Source organism: Argiope bruennichi, chromosome 2 (assembly GCF_947563725.1).
Source record: "Argiope bruennichi chromosome 2, qqArgBrue1.1, whole genome shotgun sequence".
In the NCBI taxonomy this organism is placed as follows: Eukaryota; Metazoa; Arthropoda; class Arachnida; order Araneae; family Araneidae; genus Argiope; species Argiope bruennichi.
In genome coordinates, this window is record NC_079152.1 from 131,258,353 (window position 1) to 131,275,891 (window position 17,539).

Below are 17,539 nucleotides of genomic sequence, written 5' to 3' on the forward strand. Positions count from 1 at the left end.
AAGCAAGCGAGCTCTGAAGGGGGGGGGGTCACCCAAATAACAGAGCAATTCAATGCATAGAGCATAGTAGAATACATCAATGCAGTTTATATAATAACAACTAAATTTATATATATAATATTGATATAATAAGAAAACATAAGCATTAATCCCAATAAAGTTAAAAATATGTTAATTCGTTAATTCTTTTAACATTGTAATAGATGTATCTTAGGTTAAATTATACTGATGCATAAAAAAAAGCAGGCACAATTTATTTGTCGCATGATTATATATCAAGAAATACAAAATTAATAATTTTTTTAATAATACTCATGCATAAAATTTTCTATCATCAAAATATTCTTGATTTTTATAATAATACAGAATGTATCAGATTTCGAAAGTCAAAAACGAAATATAAACTGAGAAAGGCTGTAAACTTTTCTTCTGACTACTTCTAATTATCAAGAATAAAATTCATGCTAATAACTCACATTTCAGGAGTAACACAACAATCATAAAAGAAAGCAATACAAATGCGAAGATAGAGTAAAGAAGCTAATAAGTAAAATTTAGAAATATATATTGCATGCTTCTCGTTCATGCCAATATACAAATGTATTCACTTAAAATGGTTCTATACACTCGATCAAAAACACAATTTTGGTTACTGCTTTCATCAAAACAATTGTGTGGCATGTGTATCTGCAGTGTATATTGCCTGCAAAGATCACGTATTTTTGTATTATCAGTAAGTGCAATTGGTAGTAAATTTATATACTTTATTTAATGGGACACCTCAAATAAGGGCATGAGAAGTTACCGTATAAATAAGCAGGTTCTCTCTTCCACAATGGGTACAGAAATGATGTGGAGCTGAGCTGCCTCCATACCAAAACCGGATAACTCCTTCGTAGGAATGGGTGTATGGACAGCATTGTAGTGGGAGTCATTTTTGTGTTCACCTTAATGCTTGATTATGATGTCCCAGCAGCTTGATCTTCAGATTACAATGAGCATGTTAGCATAGAGAGGATAGTTCGATTTCAAATACTTTTTTTCAAGCAATTCTGTAAGATATTTCTCAAAAAGTATAGTTTATAGAATAATTCAAAGAATATGAAAATTAGAAGGAATTGCAAATGTTTACATATCTGCTCTGTACCATTTATATTTATAATTACAATGTTTACAGTTACCCTTACCCTTCAACTCTTTTTATTTATCTCGGTCTTTCATCAGCTGATAAGTTAATGAGGTAGTTTGTCCATTATTACTTACTCGTAAGTAAAGTATAGAAAAAGGATTGTAATCGTCCAAAAATTCGAACTAGAGATTTTCATGAATCTCCACGTTTCAGACTTTCTCGGAACAAAAAACACATTTTTGGCATTGTGTGTCTGTGAAGATGAAAATTCAAAAATGTTTCAAAGCCAAATGATTGAAATTTGGTATATGGACTTCTGACCAAATTTGTAGATTTCCATCAAATTTTGAACAAGATCTATTCACTGGAAGAATGTCTGTATGGTTGTTTGAGTAAAAGTAAACTCGATACTACTAAAAAAAAAAGAGTTAGATAGATAAAAAAAATAGTACACAGATCAAAAATAGCATAGATAAAATTGGTTAGCATTTAAAATATAGATTTTCATCTAATTTTGAACCAATCTGTCAGACAGCTGACCATCTGCTGGTCTATACTTTCACATGCATAAAAATGCAATAATTCAATCTCATATATTTTCATAATGTCTTAATGAAATCTGAATCTTCAATTGTAGTTCCATAAGAAATTTTGGTATCAATCGATCCGCAAAAAGACAGTCAAACTATATATTCTCGCGATAGATTCAATAAAAATGCCAAATTCGTGCCAACCATCTATATTTTGTAACTATTGTTCACCAATGCCATACAAAGCATGGTACTTTCCCATTTTGCCTGCGATAAAATCGCCAAAAATCATAGAAGAGACGCCCAAAGGAATATCCTTGCTAATTATGTTTTTTTATGTGTATCCTGTATGTTGTCACCAATAAAATTTGCTTATCGAGATTTGTGTCAGCGAAATAGAAGAAAGTCAAGGATTCTGTAGCTTCATTCAATGCCAACAATTTTATGTGAGGAGAAGAGGATAAAAAAATTGTTGGAGAGTGCAAGAAAATTTTGGAGAAACTACTCCTACTGGTTTAATTAGTATTGAGAGGACATTTTGTATTTACAGGATATGATGGCATCATGCAAAATATGGATTTCTTAAAATATAATCTTCAATCATTTTTAATTGATTTTGCTGTGTTTTTTACATAGCTTTGAAATATAATATCTAAAAAATCTATCTATCTTCAAAATTTTAAGAAATTAAAACTGGAATCAATCTTATCAGACTTATGATTATGGCATCAATCTTACAGAATTTGCACATATATTAATTTTATATTTAAAGGAGGGCCGAATTATATCTATGGACTCCTTATAATTTTTATGATCATCTTTTTAAATACTTATTATTTGACTATTATTAGGAGATAAAGTTTCCTTTCTCTTTAATTACTTATATTATTTTTCAGTAATCTGAATTTTCTATCATTTGATGTCACACAATCTTTTTTTTATGGTAACATTCAAAATTAGTAATTTCTTAAGTCATCATAACAGAAAAAAGTACTCTTAAAATCAAATAACTTTATGTCAGGTGCAACATAGATTAAATTTGAAGAAAAATATTTCATGAAATATATGGTCATTTATTTGGGGAAGGGGACTATTTTTTTAAAATTATTTGGCATGAAAAAAATAATAAATAAATATATATATAATATAACATTTCAAATAGTGAGGAGCTAATTTGTATATGTAAGTAAAATTTTAAACTGTCTCTTCTTAATTATGCTTGTGAAAATATTATTAAAATCATACAAATTAAATCTATTAACTTGCACACTGATCAAATTAAAAATGAAATCATCATTATTAAGCACTAAAATTAAAAGAATGAATCAACGAAAAAAAAATGATTCTGAGTTAAAATTCTTGCATTTGGTTTTGAATAATACTACTTTTTTAATAACTAATTTTATTTGGTGGCTTGATTGAGAATGATTAAAAGCTTTATGCAAACATTTATTTTCATGTCACTTATTTTATGCAAAAGAAATGATGTTATAATATTATATTTTTCAATTTTTTTTCTACATCATATATATAAAAGAATAAAAACACACATATCCAGAAAATTAAAATTTTATTCACTGCACCTGACAAACAAAGGCACGTAGAATCAAAATTATACACATTGATAATTTCATGCTTTACAGAGCAATGATAAATTATTTAAAGACCTATAAGCTTGTTTCACATGTATTATGAATTCCATCAAACTAAATATACACTTTAGACAGTCAACAACTACAAGAAATCTACATCGGAATTAAACTTACATATACAACTTTAAAAAATGTTCCAAAAAGGATGTTAAAAAGTGATATAAAATGACAAATGACTTAAAAATACAAGCATTGAACAAGTATTAAATGTAAAATTTCTCTACCTGAAAAAATCCAGCCCCTTTAAATCAGAAACATGTGAATGAATTTAAATTTCCTTGCTACAGAACTAACATTTTTGGGTCCTTGATTTAAATGTAGATAATACAAAAATATATTAAAAGAGATTTTTCAATATTAATAATTGAACAATTATTTAGGTATTTAAAACACAAATAAAACGGATTACAGTATAATTAAATAAAATGTATTTTTTATATTCAAAACAAACAAAATGTAAAGAATCCGCTTTCAGTTTGATTTTACGATTTTAAAATATATTAAATTTGATTAATATTAAAAAAAATTAAATGAATTCAAGACTTACAGACACAAAATTTACCATACTTATATGCTAACACATTAAAAAAGAAAAAATTTCAAAAATAAGTTAATCCTTACAATGGTATCTATAGTATAGCTTATAATATAAACTTAATTTTAAAGTAACTCAAATCATGTACAGTTAAGTGGTTAGATATATATTAAATTTTGATAACTTCTTAGATATTTTTAACTAATAAAAAATTTTATGAAGTAAAGCCAAAAAAATGTTATTACTGCACAAGATGAAATGCATCATTCTGTAGCTGAAAGAAATATTTTTTTTCTCCCCCTCCCTAATAAATTCTTTATTTATTTACTTATTTATAAAAAAAAATTAATGCTACTTCTTTTATTGCCTAAAACTACTGAATCTAATGTTCAAAAAATACTTTGAGGATATAAATCTAATTCAATAACACACATTCATAATCATTATAAAATGTATTTCATAAAATGTCTTTTTTTTATTAAAAAATAAATTGCATTAAATAATAATTTTAAAAATCACAGAATTTTTTCATGAATAGTGTTTTTGAGTTAAACTTTTTATACTTTGTTAAATACTGTTACCATCCAACTTGTATTTTGAGGAATATTTAAGCTCAAAATCTCGGTCATATTCTCAAATATTAAAATAGACTAGTATTGCAATTTTCTGTTATGATTTCATTTGTGCATATTAAATACATGCATTATGATCAAATAATAAAATTTAAAAAGTATATTAATTTAGTTATACTTAAAATGCAAGAATATTTAGAAATCATGATAATGGAAAGTTTAAATTCTGCCTCAATGAAAGGGGAAAAAAATCCCCTTTTAATCTTTTCTCAGAGAATAAATTAGATTTTTTTTTAAATCTTTTCCCAGAGAACTTTCACTTAGAGAATAACTTAGTACTATGAAAAAATTCAATTTACATTTTTATGATTGAGTCATTGGATAGTGCATCAGATTTTCTTTTGAAATTTCATATGGTAGAAAGCATTTTTCTTATATACTTTGCAGAAGATAAAATTAACTAAATCTAATACAATACACCTAAGAAAAAAGTTAAATTACTTTCAGCAAAGTAACCAGGTGAAAATGAACCATTACATACAAAGTAATGAGTACAAGATGAAATTAAATTACCTTGAATAAAGTACATAAAATGGAAATATAATTCCATGAGCATTGTAAGAATTAAGTGAGCCAATCATAGATATATAAATGTAAGATATAAATAATATGCTAATTTAAGTTATGGTATTAAGAACTCTTTTATTGAAGTAACATTTTTCACATTTGATGACGACTCACTCTCATTTGCAGAAGTAGAACTCATAACCCATTCATTAGGAATTGGAATATCTAGCAGTCCATATTTTTCACGAACTTCATCTTGCACCCACCAACAATGCTTCTTTTGGGCTGGATTGGGACACTTACCATAGGTAGAGATTTTCTTAATTGTCATATTTAATTGACGTTTTGAAATGTTTTTATCTGAAGTAGGAGGTTCAGGAGTCATTTCAGGAGTAGGTGTCTTTCTTCCAGCAGATTCATTTACTAATTCAACTTTAACTGGTGAGGTGTTCTCTGAATTTGAAGCAGTTTGCCAGAAAGATTGAAATTCTTTTATTAAAGTTTCACGGCTATTCACATTGCCATGAAGAAGGCGGATTAAATGTGGCATAGCTGGAAAAAAATTAATAATTTAAATAATGATAAAGAAAAAAATTGCAAGAAATCAAAATGTTAATTTCAAAAATTCTTTGAAACAGGGTTTCTTACATCGTGAATCTGAATTCCAAATAGGACTGCATACAAAAATTTTGGGATCACAAAAGAATTAATAACAGGAACATTGGATTTGTTGACATTCATAACAATAATTCAAATATTCTTTTTTCTTTAAAAAATTTCATAAAAAAGGCAATTCTTAAACAACTTTTTTTTCTTCTGTTTATTGCTAATTAAAAGCTGTTTATTTGTTTTTTCTCCTAGAACAAAAATTGTGTGGAATATTCAATCCCCTTTCCTCATCATACATGAGAATGCACAATATTAACTAGTTGTAACTAGTTCAGAGAAGCACTGCTTCAGAACAATGACGAAAAATTACAAGCATGTTGGGTCAAGAAGGTAATGGGGAACAATGAGTAATTTAAAGTGGCAATTACAGCCTAACACCAGAGAAGCCTTGGAGAGCTAGAAAATAAGTGCCTTCGTTAAGGCATTCTAGAGGAAATTAAACAACATTTTACTGCCTTATTCAGCATTTTCTAAAGTTAGTTTACTTTCATAGCAACTATACTTGAAGAAAATGAAACCAAACTTTCCCAACTATCATTATTCATTTTCTAGAATGGTTGTTTGCAAGATAAGTTGCAAAGTCAGGTATTACTTAAATGTATAGAATATAAATGTTAGAAGCAAAATTTAATTTTCTACATTTTACAGAGAAATAGGATAATTTTCTGAACTATTCCTGACAATTTTCATCGTAGGGTAATTTGAAGCAAACTTTCACAATAAAAACTTGTATTTTTCATACATTTGCAGTAATTTATTGTATAACTGAAAGAGATATTAAATCTAGGAATATAATAGCATCCAATCCCACAAACAGCATTCATTATTTTAAATGAAATTAACAAATGACTTTTTTTTAAACATCTATCATGTGACCTACATGCATATCACCTTTCAAAATGAAGATTTGTTATCAGTAATGATTGGATTATGTCACTTACAGAAGAAAACTGACATTTAGGAAGAATGGCTGATGTTAAAGAAGAAATACAAAGATGGTGATTTTGATTATTTTCCCTCATATTAAGAGGGAGGGAATAGGAAAATGGAAGAAGTAATTTATAAAGTTCTCAAAATTATAACCCCATCTATAGTTGATTTCTCAACAAGTATATTTTGATAATTTTTGTTGAAAGCACCTAAACACAGAACTGTTAGTTGCAAGTTTTGTGGAATTGATGGAATAAACTGTGGTCAAAAGATAGTAAAAGTTTTGAAGAACACCAATCTGACAAAATCAAATTTATTAATGATAAATAATAATTTGTGAATTCAAAGAATCTGATAAAATTTAATGTTTCAGATCATTTCACTTAAGTAAATTTATTCAGGTAGCATAAATATCAGAGGAAAAAGAATTGACCAGGGGATCCAACATTCTATTTGAAGTGACATTTGTACTTTTCTGTTATTAAATTGAACTATTAGTCCTTACTCATTTCAAATGTTATCCTATGTCTTAGATATTTCATATCTCATGAAATTCAGTAATTTCTGTTTCTTTAAAGGTTCATCCCCTGACTAAATTGATGATAGAATGATAATAAATTTATTCAATTGAAGATATCAGATTGTTATGATAGTTTTAAAGTGATATTCCAAAAAGAAAAAAAAGAAAAAAAATGAAAAACAGTAAAAATTTTGTAGTAGTATTTTGGTAGTATTGGTAGTATATCAAATAGTATTTTGGTGAAGCTGAAAATAGATGATAAAATAAATTCTGAAGCATTAAGCGGTAGTTCCTTGTTTTTTCAAATATATTCTCATCAGAAATAATTTGTTATTCTGATCAGAAGACAAAACAGGTGTTCACAATTACATGACTCTCTGGAATAATTAGGGTTATACCAAAATAATTATTACCATGGCTGTAACTATGACTGATTATTTAATAAATTAAGTTGGGAGGGCATTGCATTCTTTAATGGCCCCAACAGAGCACAATTAAGCCTCTTGCAAATTATAGACCTATTTTATATATCAAGTAATCATTTCAAACCCAAAAGAATTACAAAATCTTAAAATCCTGTTCCCAGTTGCCATAACTTATCCTAAATTAAATAACTTATCCTTAAATTTAATTGTACATTAATCATAAGAGAAAAAATATTACAAATTTCTAGTTAGATATTAAAGAAATCTTTAAAGAATGTCGGAAGTAATTAAAACAAAACGAGATACAGCTTTAACTACATCAATACTTCTAAAATGCAATCATTTGCACTTCTGAAATTTCTAGAAAATGGAAAAGTCTGAAGCTTTTAAAATATTTTACTATCATTCAGCATTTATAATACTATAGTAACTGCTGCTTAATGAGCTTACATTGGATAATATTAACCAATAGATAATAATAACTAAATCCCATAAAATGAATTACATTTTTATCACATCAAGCAAAAAAGTATCTTAAAGATCTATAATTTACTTCTAAAATAATAATTTTTAAAAAACTATTAACTGTCGCTTATTGACAATTATTCTTCAACATATTATTTATATATTATCTGTGCTCTCATTTTTTAAATTTTATTTTATTTGTTGAAAGATGCTACTGGCTAGGTTTCAAATTTACTCCTTCTAGAATTTGGTGGAGGGTTTTGTTCCACAAAAGAGTTTGCATCATCATCATCAAAGCTTGTAGCTTGGTCTGCTTACAAAAAGTTTACAATTTTTCAAAATTCTATAAAGAAGCTGGGAAATTTACAATTCCACTGGAGCTTTGATGATGAATTGGTTCTTTTTAAGTAAATGTTTATACTTTATTTGTTTGGAATTTAAACTTATCTTTTAACATTCAAATCAGTTCCTTTTATCCATTTTGCTTAAATAATTTAATTGCAGGCAACAGTGTAGCAATCTGTTTAAACCAATTAAAACCATTTTGATTGGACAAAAAAAATGCAAGCTCCATTCAAAATGTGATCTTACAAAGTGGATCAAGAAATTCCAGGAGCGTCATTCTGTATCACCAAATGAGAATTAAGAATTGGTCAGTTTTCTAATTGATCAATCTCATAACAATAAACAATATAATGACTGAACTAAATGAACATTTTTGTACATATTTCAAGACATCTGTATGGAAGCAGAGGATATTTATAATATAAAAAGAGTGATAATATTGCCGCATTGAAAAGATTTACTCGATACCCCATGACCGAACGGTCATAGCACTGCTCTCTTAATCAAGAGATCGCAAATTCGAATCCCGCTAAAGACAATGCGATTCAGTCTGTGTAAATATTTAATTCCTTGATTTTATGTTTTCATTTATTTCATGTTCCAGAAGATTCTGTACATTTCTTTAGTTTACCAGACAAGTGTTCTGGACTTTTCTTACTGTGCCCAGAAAAGTATTCTGGAATTTTCCCTGCTAGTATAAAAGCAGAAGATCTGTCAATCATTGTGTTCTCAGTTCACAGTTGAGTTAATAAATTGGTTTAGTTCTACTTCTTGTGTGTGTCATTGAGTTGAGTTCCACACTAAAGAACCTACGTGACAATATTAATTGAAATTCCACTAAGCGACAAACACTGTATTTCAAAAATTTGAACTATTTTACATTTTCTAATTTACAGAATATTACAAGTTTAAAACATTCATATTTTTTTATACATTTCTTTCCAACAAAAGCAAATAATGTTAAAACTAGCAAAACATCTAAATATTAATTTCTTATTTGCACAGCATCACTTTAATTTTTTTTTTAATTTAACTTGCATCTTCCATTTATAAGAAAACAACAGAAAAAACTTTAGACCTATCATCAAATATCATTTCTCTCACCAATTGAATTTTAGAATATAAGCTCAAAGAAGTCTCAAACACCCTTAAAAAAATGTAAGCAAAAATACAAATAAGTACCTTTATCTTTTCTTTTTTTAAAAAAAATAATTAGGTGATAAAATCTATGATTGGCTTCAGCTATCTAAGCAGCTACTAACCCCTCCTCTCAGCCATAAGTAATCAATCTACCATTAGTGCAGGGTGGTGTGGTTACAATTAAGTGACACTACTCAGGCCTATGTAGAGCAATTTCTAATTTGCATACTTTATTGAAACTTTTTTTATCCATTATATTGAGCATAAGAAACAGAAAACTGAAGGGGAAAAAAATTGATCTTGACCACTAGATGGTGGTTTTCATACAATGTAGAAAAATTGTCATCCAAATTATGAATTTTTTAAAATGCCTGCAGTTAGAGCTATAAAATCATTCTTTACCATGCCTTTAGAGAATAAAAGTTGAGCTTTACTGGTCTTCATTAGAGCTGTCGTGATGGTTTAGCTGCACTGTGAGATTATGGACGCTTCAAAATCTTGTGAAAACAAGTAAATATGGCAAACAGTAGATTGAAAAACATGATTGTAAAATTTGAAGAGACTGAGGAGTTGGGTGTGTTTCCAGGAAGAAAACAGAAACAGATTTCCAACGAAAGTACAGAAGAAATCACTACTGCTGAAGAAGCCTTAATATTCTAAGACAAGTGCTCGAGCGTTCTCTTGTGATTCGTCTCTTGCTCTGTGGTATGAAAGGTTCTGAGGTGCATTTTAAAGGAATATCCACACAAGATCTAAGTGGTGCAAATGCTGCATCCTCAAAATTAACTACAACATACTGCTTTCACTTATAAGCGTCTGACCAGAATAGCCAATGTATGACCTTGGAACATTTTGTCATCAGATGGGACAGATTTCACCCTAGATGGAGCAGTCTAACATTCAGAATTATCACATACGAGATACTGCACATCCTAATGAACAGCCTCTTCTTTCTAATTACATTTACGGTATGGTTCTGATTTTATTCTTGATTTATTTATTTATTTATTTATTTTTTGAGGAAAACACTCCTCCAGAGTATAAAAGTTTTTTCGTGGGTGCCCATTACTGTGAACTTCTAAAGTAACATGTTACTTCTATCTTAGAGAATGTGAATATTCAGGACTATCATCATCTTGCATGATGGTACAATACCTCATATTGCCCAACAAGTGAACGAACTGCTTTGTGCCTACTTTGGAAATAATCAAGCAATTTTCAAGACATATTCGAATGCTTGGCCTCCTCATTCCCCAGATTCTTCAGACTTGAATCCCTAGGATTTCTAGTCCTGGGAATTCCAGAAAGATAGTGTCCACGGTGAAAGCAGTCTTTGTATGAATTTAAAGCAAGAATAACATGACATATTGCTGCAATACCTAAAAAAATCCACAAGCTACTGCTAAACATATGATTGTTGCAAATGAAATGCAGATTGAACAAATGATGTGATTAAATAAAATTATGCATTTCAAATTTGCATTCTTTTTTTTCCCTTTACGTGTCACTTTTTGTATCTGATGATCGAAATTTGAACTATTGATTGTTATTGCAAATTACTTTTCTCCATGGTCCAAGTAATATATACATACAAAATTTCAATAATATATATCAACCACAACAGTTTTTAAATAAGTCTGAATAGAGCATCACTTTAATTAAAATCCCCCTGATCCTATGGTTTGAGTAAATAGGGAAAGGAAGTAAAAATATCTGCCAGATAATTAAATTTAAAGGGAGAAGAAATCAATGTTATTTCATTAAAAAGCAACTGTAGCAGTAACATCTGCAGAGAGAAAAATTATACCTGTACAATAGATCTAGTTGTTCAAAAGATCAGAAAAATGCAAAATTTTTATATTTCAACGTTTTGTTGAATTAATGTCCTTTTATAAATCAACAAAAACAATAGCTAATTTAAATAATATTTTACCTTCTTCTGGAACAGAATTCTTTTTCAAATTCCCAGCTATTGGACTATTTGCAGTTGAAGATGGTGCAGACTCAGCTTGCAGCTTCTTTACAGTAAAACGAGTTGGTATTGGAGTTTCAGATAAAATCTCTGCACTATATGTAAGGAAGAAGGATCGAAGACCATTATCTTGTAACTCAGGAACATTTTCAAAAAAACAACCTAATATAATGGGCTTTAACTCGGTGGTTTTCTTCTTCCTTTCTGATTCAAATTCTTGTTGTTTCTGTTTCAGCATAGCTTGCTGCTTCTCAGGATCATTCACAACCTCCTAGAAAACAATTTGGTAAAAACTCTAACATTACGAAACAAGCACACAAAAAATTATTAAGAGATACGAAAAAGGAAAATAATTGTATAAGGATAAACCTTTATATGGTGCACAGGAAAAAGTATGATAAAAAATCCTTATCTATGGCAATATGTTATTGCATATGTTGATTATTGAAAAGTTAGTGGCTTTACACAAAAAAATCGTAATGCAGCTAAAAAAATCTATTTCATTAACAAATTAACTTTTTCATATAATTTTTTCATGCAATTTTAACATGGTAATCAAACAATGAAAGAATATTGTAGAAGGACAAAAATTGGTTTAAAATCCCTGGACTGGGTAAGATTCTACTGAATTTACTTCTTAACTCTCATTTCAGGACTCCTCATCTTTTTCACTATTCTATAATATCACTATATTTAGGAAAGTTTGTTGCATAAAATCAACTCAATTAGTTTTCAAGCAGGGAAAAGAAAACTGTGATCTTAAAAAAAAATTCATAATTGTATTTTTTTTAACATCGTTATGAAATCCAACAAGAAATTAAATTCGTATTAATTTAAGAATATCATCAAAGTTAATATTTAACAAAATTTTCGTTCCAAATATCTAAGATTCAGCATTTTTGTCTGCACATTAGTAAATATATAAAAAATTTTAATTTTAACTATTGAAGTCAGGTTATAAGTGACAACAATATTTTCATAATTAAATTTCTAAAGCATGAAAACTCATGAGAATTTTAATTAACTTTTAATTTAATTTAGTTTTATAGTACAAAAATCAATGTAACAGATTAAAATTTAAAATTATTCGAAATTAAATTTAAAAAGTATATTGCTGGACAAAATTATAAGCACCAGAAATATTCACTTTGTTTTAATCATAAATTAATTCAGCTTAAATTTTTGAAGAAATAAAAAAGGTAAGTTAGAAAAATATTTTTAATTTAACATGACTCATAAATAAAGTATTAAAAATAATGTTAATAAGAAAATGAGCAATTTTAACATTAGAATATGATGTAAATTTTGAATAAAATTACAAACAAATGCATAAAATTTTGAAATGTGATATTTTTTATTCAAATAGGTTCATTCTATAATAATATCCACCAATGATTGTTATTTTCATTTTTCAAAAAAAGCATCAAATGATAAAATCCTAATCAGAAATAAAAATTTTAAGATATGAAATTCTAAACAGCAATATGTTTTGATTTTATTAAAAAAATGCAATGTTATCATTTAAAATAATTCATTGATGGCATTAGCTCTTCACTCATTTCTAACTTTTTTACAAGATATGTTACATGATATGAATAAAAATAAAAGCAAATGACTTCTCTAATTAATATTAATTTCAACTAATACTTTTTTAGCTTTCTTCTGAAGTATTTTAATAAAATTTCTGCCTTTTAATTTCTGCTTAGAATAATTTTCATCTTTCAACATGCATTTATTTATTATTCTGTTAAGCTGCTCTTTAGTACACTGATATTCAAAAAAGAATTTTAAAGGTCATCAGGTGTACTGAATGCCAGGTTGAAAAAATTAACGGCAAAATGACAAACTAATGAAGTGCTTGGAGTCGTAAGGGAAAAAAATGTTCTAAAGAATTTTTCCATTTCTAAATAGAATAAAGGAGATTTTATTATTTGGCAGAAACACGGACCAAAGGTCTATCTTATGTACAGGTTCTATTATTAGTGTTTCTTTTAGAAGCATTATTATAGAGTTTCTTTTAGAAGCATCTATTATTAGTGTTTAACCTCTTCGTCGTCCGTAATACGTCTAGCGCGTTCGAGTGAAATTTCTAGTGTGGTTGTAAATGCTTCAAGCGTTCTTCTATATTTTAAAACTTTTAAACATTTAAAACGCTTTGTAAATATTTACTTGCTTTAGTTTTTATTTTTGTTTGTTCTAATGCAGCGAAAAACAGAGGGAAAACATAAATTTTTTTGAACAGGAGAGGATGGTGAAAGGGTAAAAATTACCTCTTGAATTGTAAAACTACTCTTTCGAAAATTCCCACGCATGAAAAAAAAATGAAAGTTAATGCAAAATTAAATCCTTACCATAAGGATATACAGATTTTGGGGCATTTTGGGATTATCCCGTCGACCTGTCTCAAAATTGCGCCAATCCTTGCGAAATGTGTCAAAGGATTGGCGAAAATGCGCAAATTCTTTGGCGCCATCATAATGAAAAGTAATTTGCGGTTACTGGCGCAAAGCTACCTTCTGGCGATAATATCGGGTTTGGCGAAAATGGTCGACGGGATAATCCCAAAGGACGAAAATGGCTGGTGAGATAATTCCAAAGTACAAAAATGGTCGACGGGATAATTCCAAATTACCGATTTTTGTTTGCACAGCAGCTCAAGTCATGGGCAATGAAGCGGAAAATTTAATACAGAGTAATCAGATGGCTTAAGGTATCGTTAGCATAGTATTAGACAAGAGGAATGAAAAGAGGGGAAAAAAGAAATTTGGATGAAAATTCTCTGATGATCTAATCTAACTTTCTTATCGGTGGTAAAGTAGATTTGGCCTTTCTTAATGGAAGGCAAGATGTTAAAGAATGTCAATTAAATCTATAGGTTAATTCTTTATCTTATTCACAGTTGATTTCAGAAGTAAACTGAGTATTTCAGCAAAATAATACAACAATATGTTCATCAAAAAGTACCAAAGAATGGTTTGAGTGCTAACACAAAGATAGAACCAGAAATTCTGAATTTAAAGGAATTTAGAATCTTTGCTATGCTAAAGATCATACAGCATATTGCAATGAGTGACATTACCAGGTCACAAATGATTTAGAAATGCCAATACTTTCAGTATGGAATTAGATAAAACTGGAACCGTTGCAAATATTTGCACATTTAAGTCTATGTCAAATCTCATATTTGAAGTAAATCAGACAGCTTAACTCATGCTTGAGTAAGTTTATAATTTCCAAATTTGAAATAATTTAAATTTTTTTAAAACTAATCAATAATTTTATTCATTTAAATAATCAGCCATATTAAAATTATTAAAGGTTTCTATCAGTTTTTTTTTTGTTTTGTTTTATTTCATTATGATTAAAGTAAAGGGGGTAAATAATAATCTTATTGAGCAATGTGTTAAAAATTTAATTCTATCTTATTGCAATTTTTCTACAATATTTTCAAAAATGTTGCTCATATGTTTTTCCTTTTTTTTCCATGTTTAAATTTCTTAAAGATAGCAGCATAACATTTATTCTGTATGCTCAATATAAAAGAAACTGAAAAGTAATGCATTGCAATATATTGATTCTCATAAACAAAGCAATCTTAAATGTAATAAAATTAATTTTTAAATTACTATAAAGATAGAACATATGGCTACACAAAATTCCTACCACTATTGTATCAAACTTGTATCATTTCTCGTTTATTACCACTATTTTTATATTAATCATGTTGTATATATATGTGTGTGTGTCAATTGTAAATAAAGTCGGTTAGTTCAGACTTGCTTGCCTTGCCTGAATGGCTAACCCACCATTTACAAACATATTTGTATTTATTAACATTAACAAAAATGTAACAGTTCTAAATAATATTTTTTTTTTTTTTTTTTGTTTATTTCAAATAAGGAATTTTATAATCTTAAGATATACCTTTTGCACTTTCTCCAATATATAATCATTTTGTTAAGAAAACAAACATTTCCTTCAATTTTGATTTTTAAAAATTGAATGTCAACAAAAAAAAAAAAAAATACCATAGTAAATACTATAATAAGTTAGAGTAAGAAAATTAACATTTTACATTTACTTCATCCTCTTCCTTTTCTTCTTCTGGTGAGAGATATCCATGAGGCACAAAGAATTCATTATCTACTTCATAATCATCCTCGCTCTCAATTTCATTCTAAAATAGAAACAAAAAAAACTCAGAATTTTAAAAGCAATTTAAACTAATCAATCATACCATATCAATGATAAAATTGTTTCAATGATGCCCAAATTTAAGACAATATTCAAAAAACAAAAGGTAACCTATATACTTCTTGTTTAATAACTGCTGTTTACTTTTAAAATGAATATTCTATATCTGACATAAGAATGCTCAATTAGCTGCCTAATTTATCATTCAAATTATATAAAATATATTACTAAATTTTTTTTTTCAATTATTTCTCATCTTATACTATTTGAAATCACAATTTCAAATAGAATCTTTTTTTCTGTGATCTATCACATAAGGAAGAATCCCAATGATTTAATCTGATCAAAACAATAAATTAAAGAAGCAGAAAATATGGTATAATATTAATTTTTAAAATGCACTTCAAATTCTTTTCCATTAATTGGTTTAATTAGTTTGTTTGTGAAATTACACTTTCAACACAGTTCCTTAATCAAAAGAAGAAAAAAAAATCTACAATACAAAAGGAAATAAGAATGTTTTTTGTTGTTGTTTTAATGAGCTAGATATACATCAAAAATATATATCCACTAATAAATATATTGGTTTTTATGTGTAAGGAACAAATGGTACTAAAATAATATTGGGGTAAATCCTTGTCAACTTAACACATTCTATAAATTCTCCATCTCAGATTTTTATAAAATTTTGCATAACTACACTATTTATATAGAAATGTTAAATTACCAAATTTCATATATATATTTCAAATGGCTTTTGAATTACAACTATGTAAAATTTTAAAAATCTGACCAAAATTGGTGAATGTAATTTTTTTTTTTTTTTTTTTTTTTTTTTTTCCTCCAGCAGCTTTCCTAAGAGAGAAAAGTGTCACTTTACAGCATTTTTCAAGTTCTTTTCTGTGGTATATAACATTATACAGGCTATAAAACAAAAAAAATTGTGAAAATTTAAATAAAAATTCATTAATTTTTAAAACACATATTTTTAAATTTTTTCAATTTATTCCATTAACAGTGATAGTGCAAACAAACCACCTAACAAAATATAAATTTGAAATGCTGGCTGGTTATTTACTTTATAAAAAAATTTACTTAAAACTTGATTTTTCATTAATACTCCGCATTTAGCTGCATAACCTAAGAATGCTAACTTTTGTATTTCTGTGAAAACAAATATGAACACAAAGCTGAAGAAAGAATACATTAAAAAGTCCAAAATAAAAATTTTTATTTAGTAGCAAGATAATTTTTATCAATTGATATTTTAAAAGTTCATGTTTGATTGGCATATAGTACTTTCAAGAGTAATGTCTTTCAATGGGAGTCATAGAATTCACTTTGTCAGAATATCTACAACTAATATCCGGGAAACATTATTTCTTGAATATGATGCTCATGGCCCAGAAGAATGGGGGGAAAAAAATTAAGTTTTCCATTTTTTCTGTTAAGCGAGCCATAAACCATCAGATGAAACATAATACTGCAGTATTCCTTGTACTTAATGCTTGATCAAAAGGACTTATCAAAAAAATTTTGATTCAGAACATTCTGCTTGGATTAAGTAGGCACATTCTACTTTAGTTATATAGTCAACTACCTTTTCAAAAAGTTATGGAAATTAAATTTGACTTTCTTATCACCTCCTATTCCATTGCAAAGCTCTTTTTTATAGGTTGTAGTTGAAAAGAACTATTCGTCTTTCACTTTCAAATCTATTTTATAAAAGCTAAAGTGCTTTTTTTTTTTTTTTTTTTTTTTTTTTGTATTGGTCAACAGATTTATCTGTAAAACAAAGAATCTTGTTTTGAAGTTCTTAATATTTGGTTATAAGGTATAATGCCACACCAGTGCAATACATAGATTTATTGCAGCCATATTGTGATGTATTTTT

General features: G+C 27.7%; 1 protein-coding gene across 3 annotated transcripts in view; it reads right to left on the minus strand.

Annotated features, from left to right (window-relative positions):
* Window positions 1-3,212: 3,212 nt before the first annotated feature.
* LOC129962009 (chromatin assembly factor 1 subunit A-A-like) overlaps window positions 3,213-17,539 on the minus strand; it is a 35,379-nt gene continuing 21,052 nt past the window's right edge. For 2 of the 3 annotated variants that reach the window (XM_056075674.1, XM_056075673.1), the window contains 3 exons: window positions 15,527-15,628; window positions 11,413-11,722; window positions 3,213-5,537 (listed from right to left, as the gene is read on the minus strand). In XM_056075674.1, the coding sequence (XP_055931649.1) occupies window positions 5,101-5,537; window positions 11,413-11,722; window positions 15,527-15,628 (849 nt within the window). In that variant the 3' untranslated portion in view covers window positions 3,213-5,100. The remainder of the gene's footprint in view (window positions 5,538-11,412; window positions 11,723-15,526; window positions 15,629-17,539) is intronic. The other variant, XM_056075675.1, reaches the window with a different exon arrangement.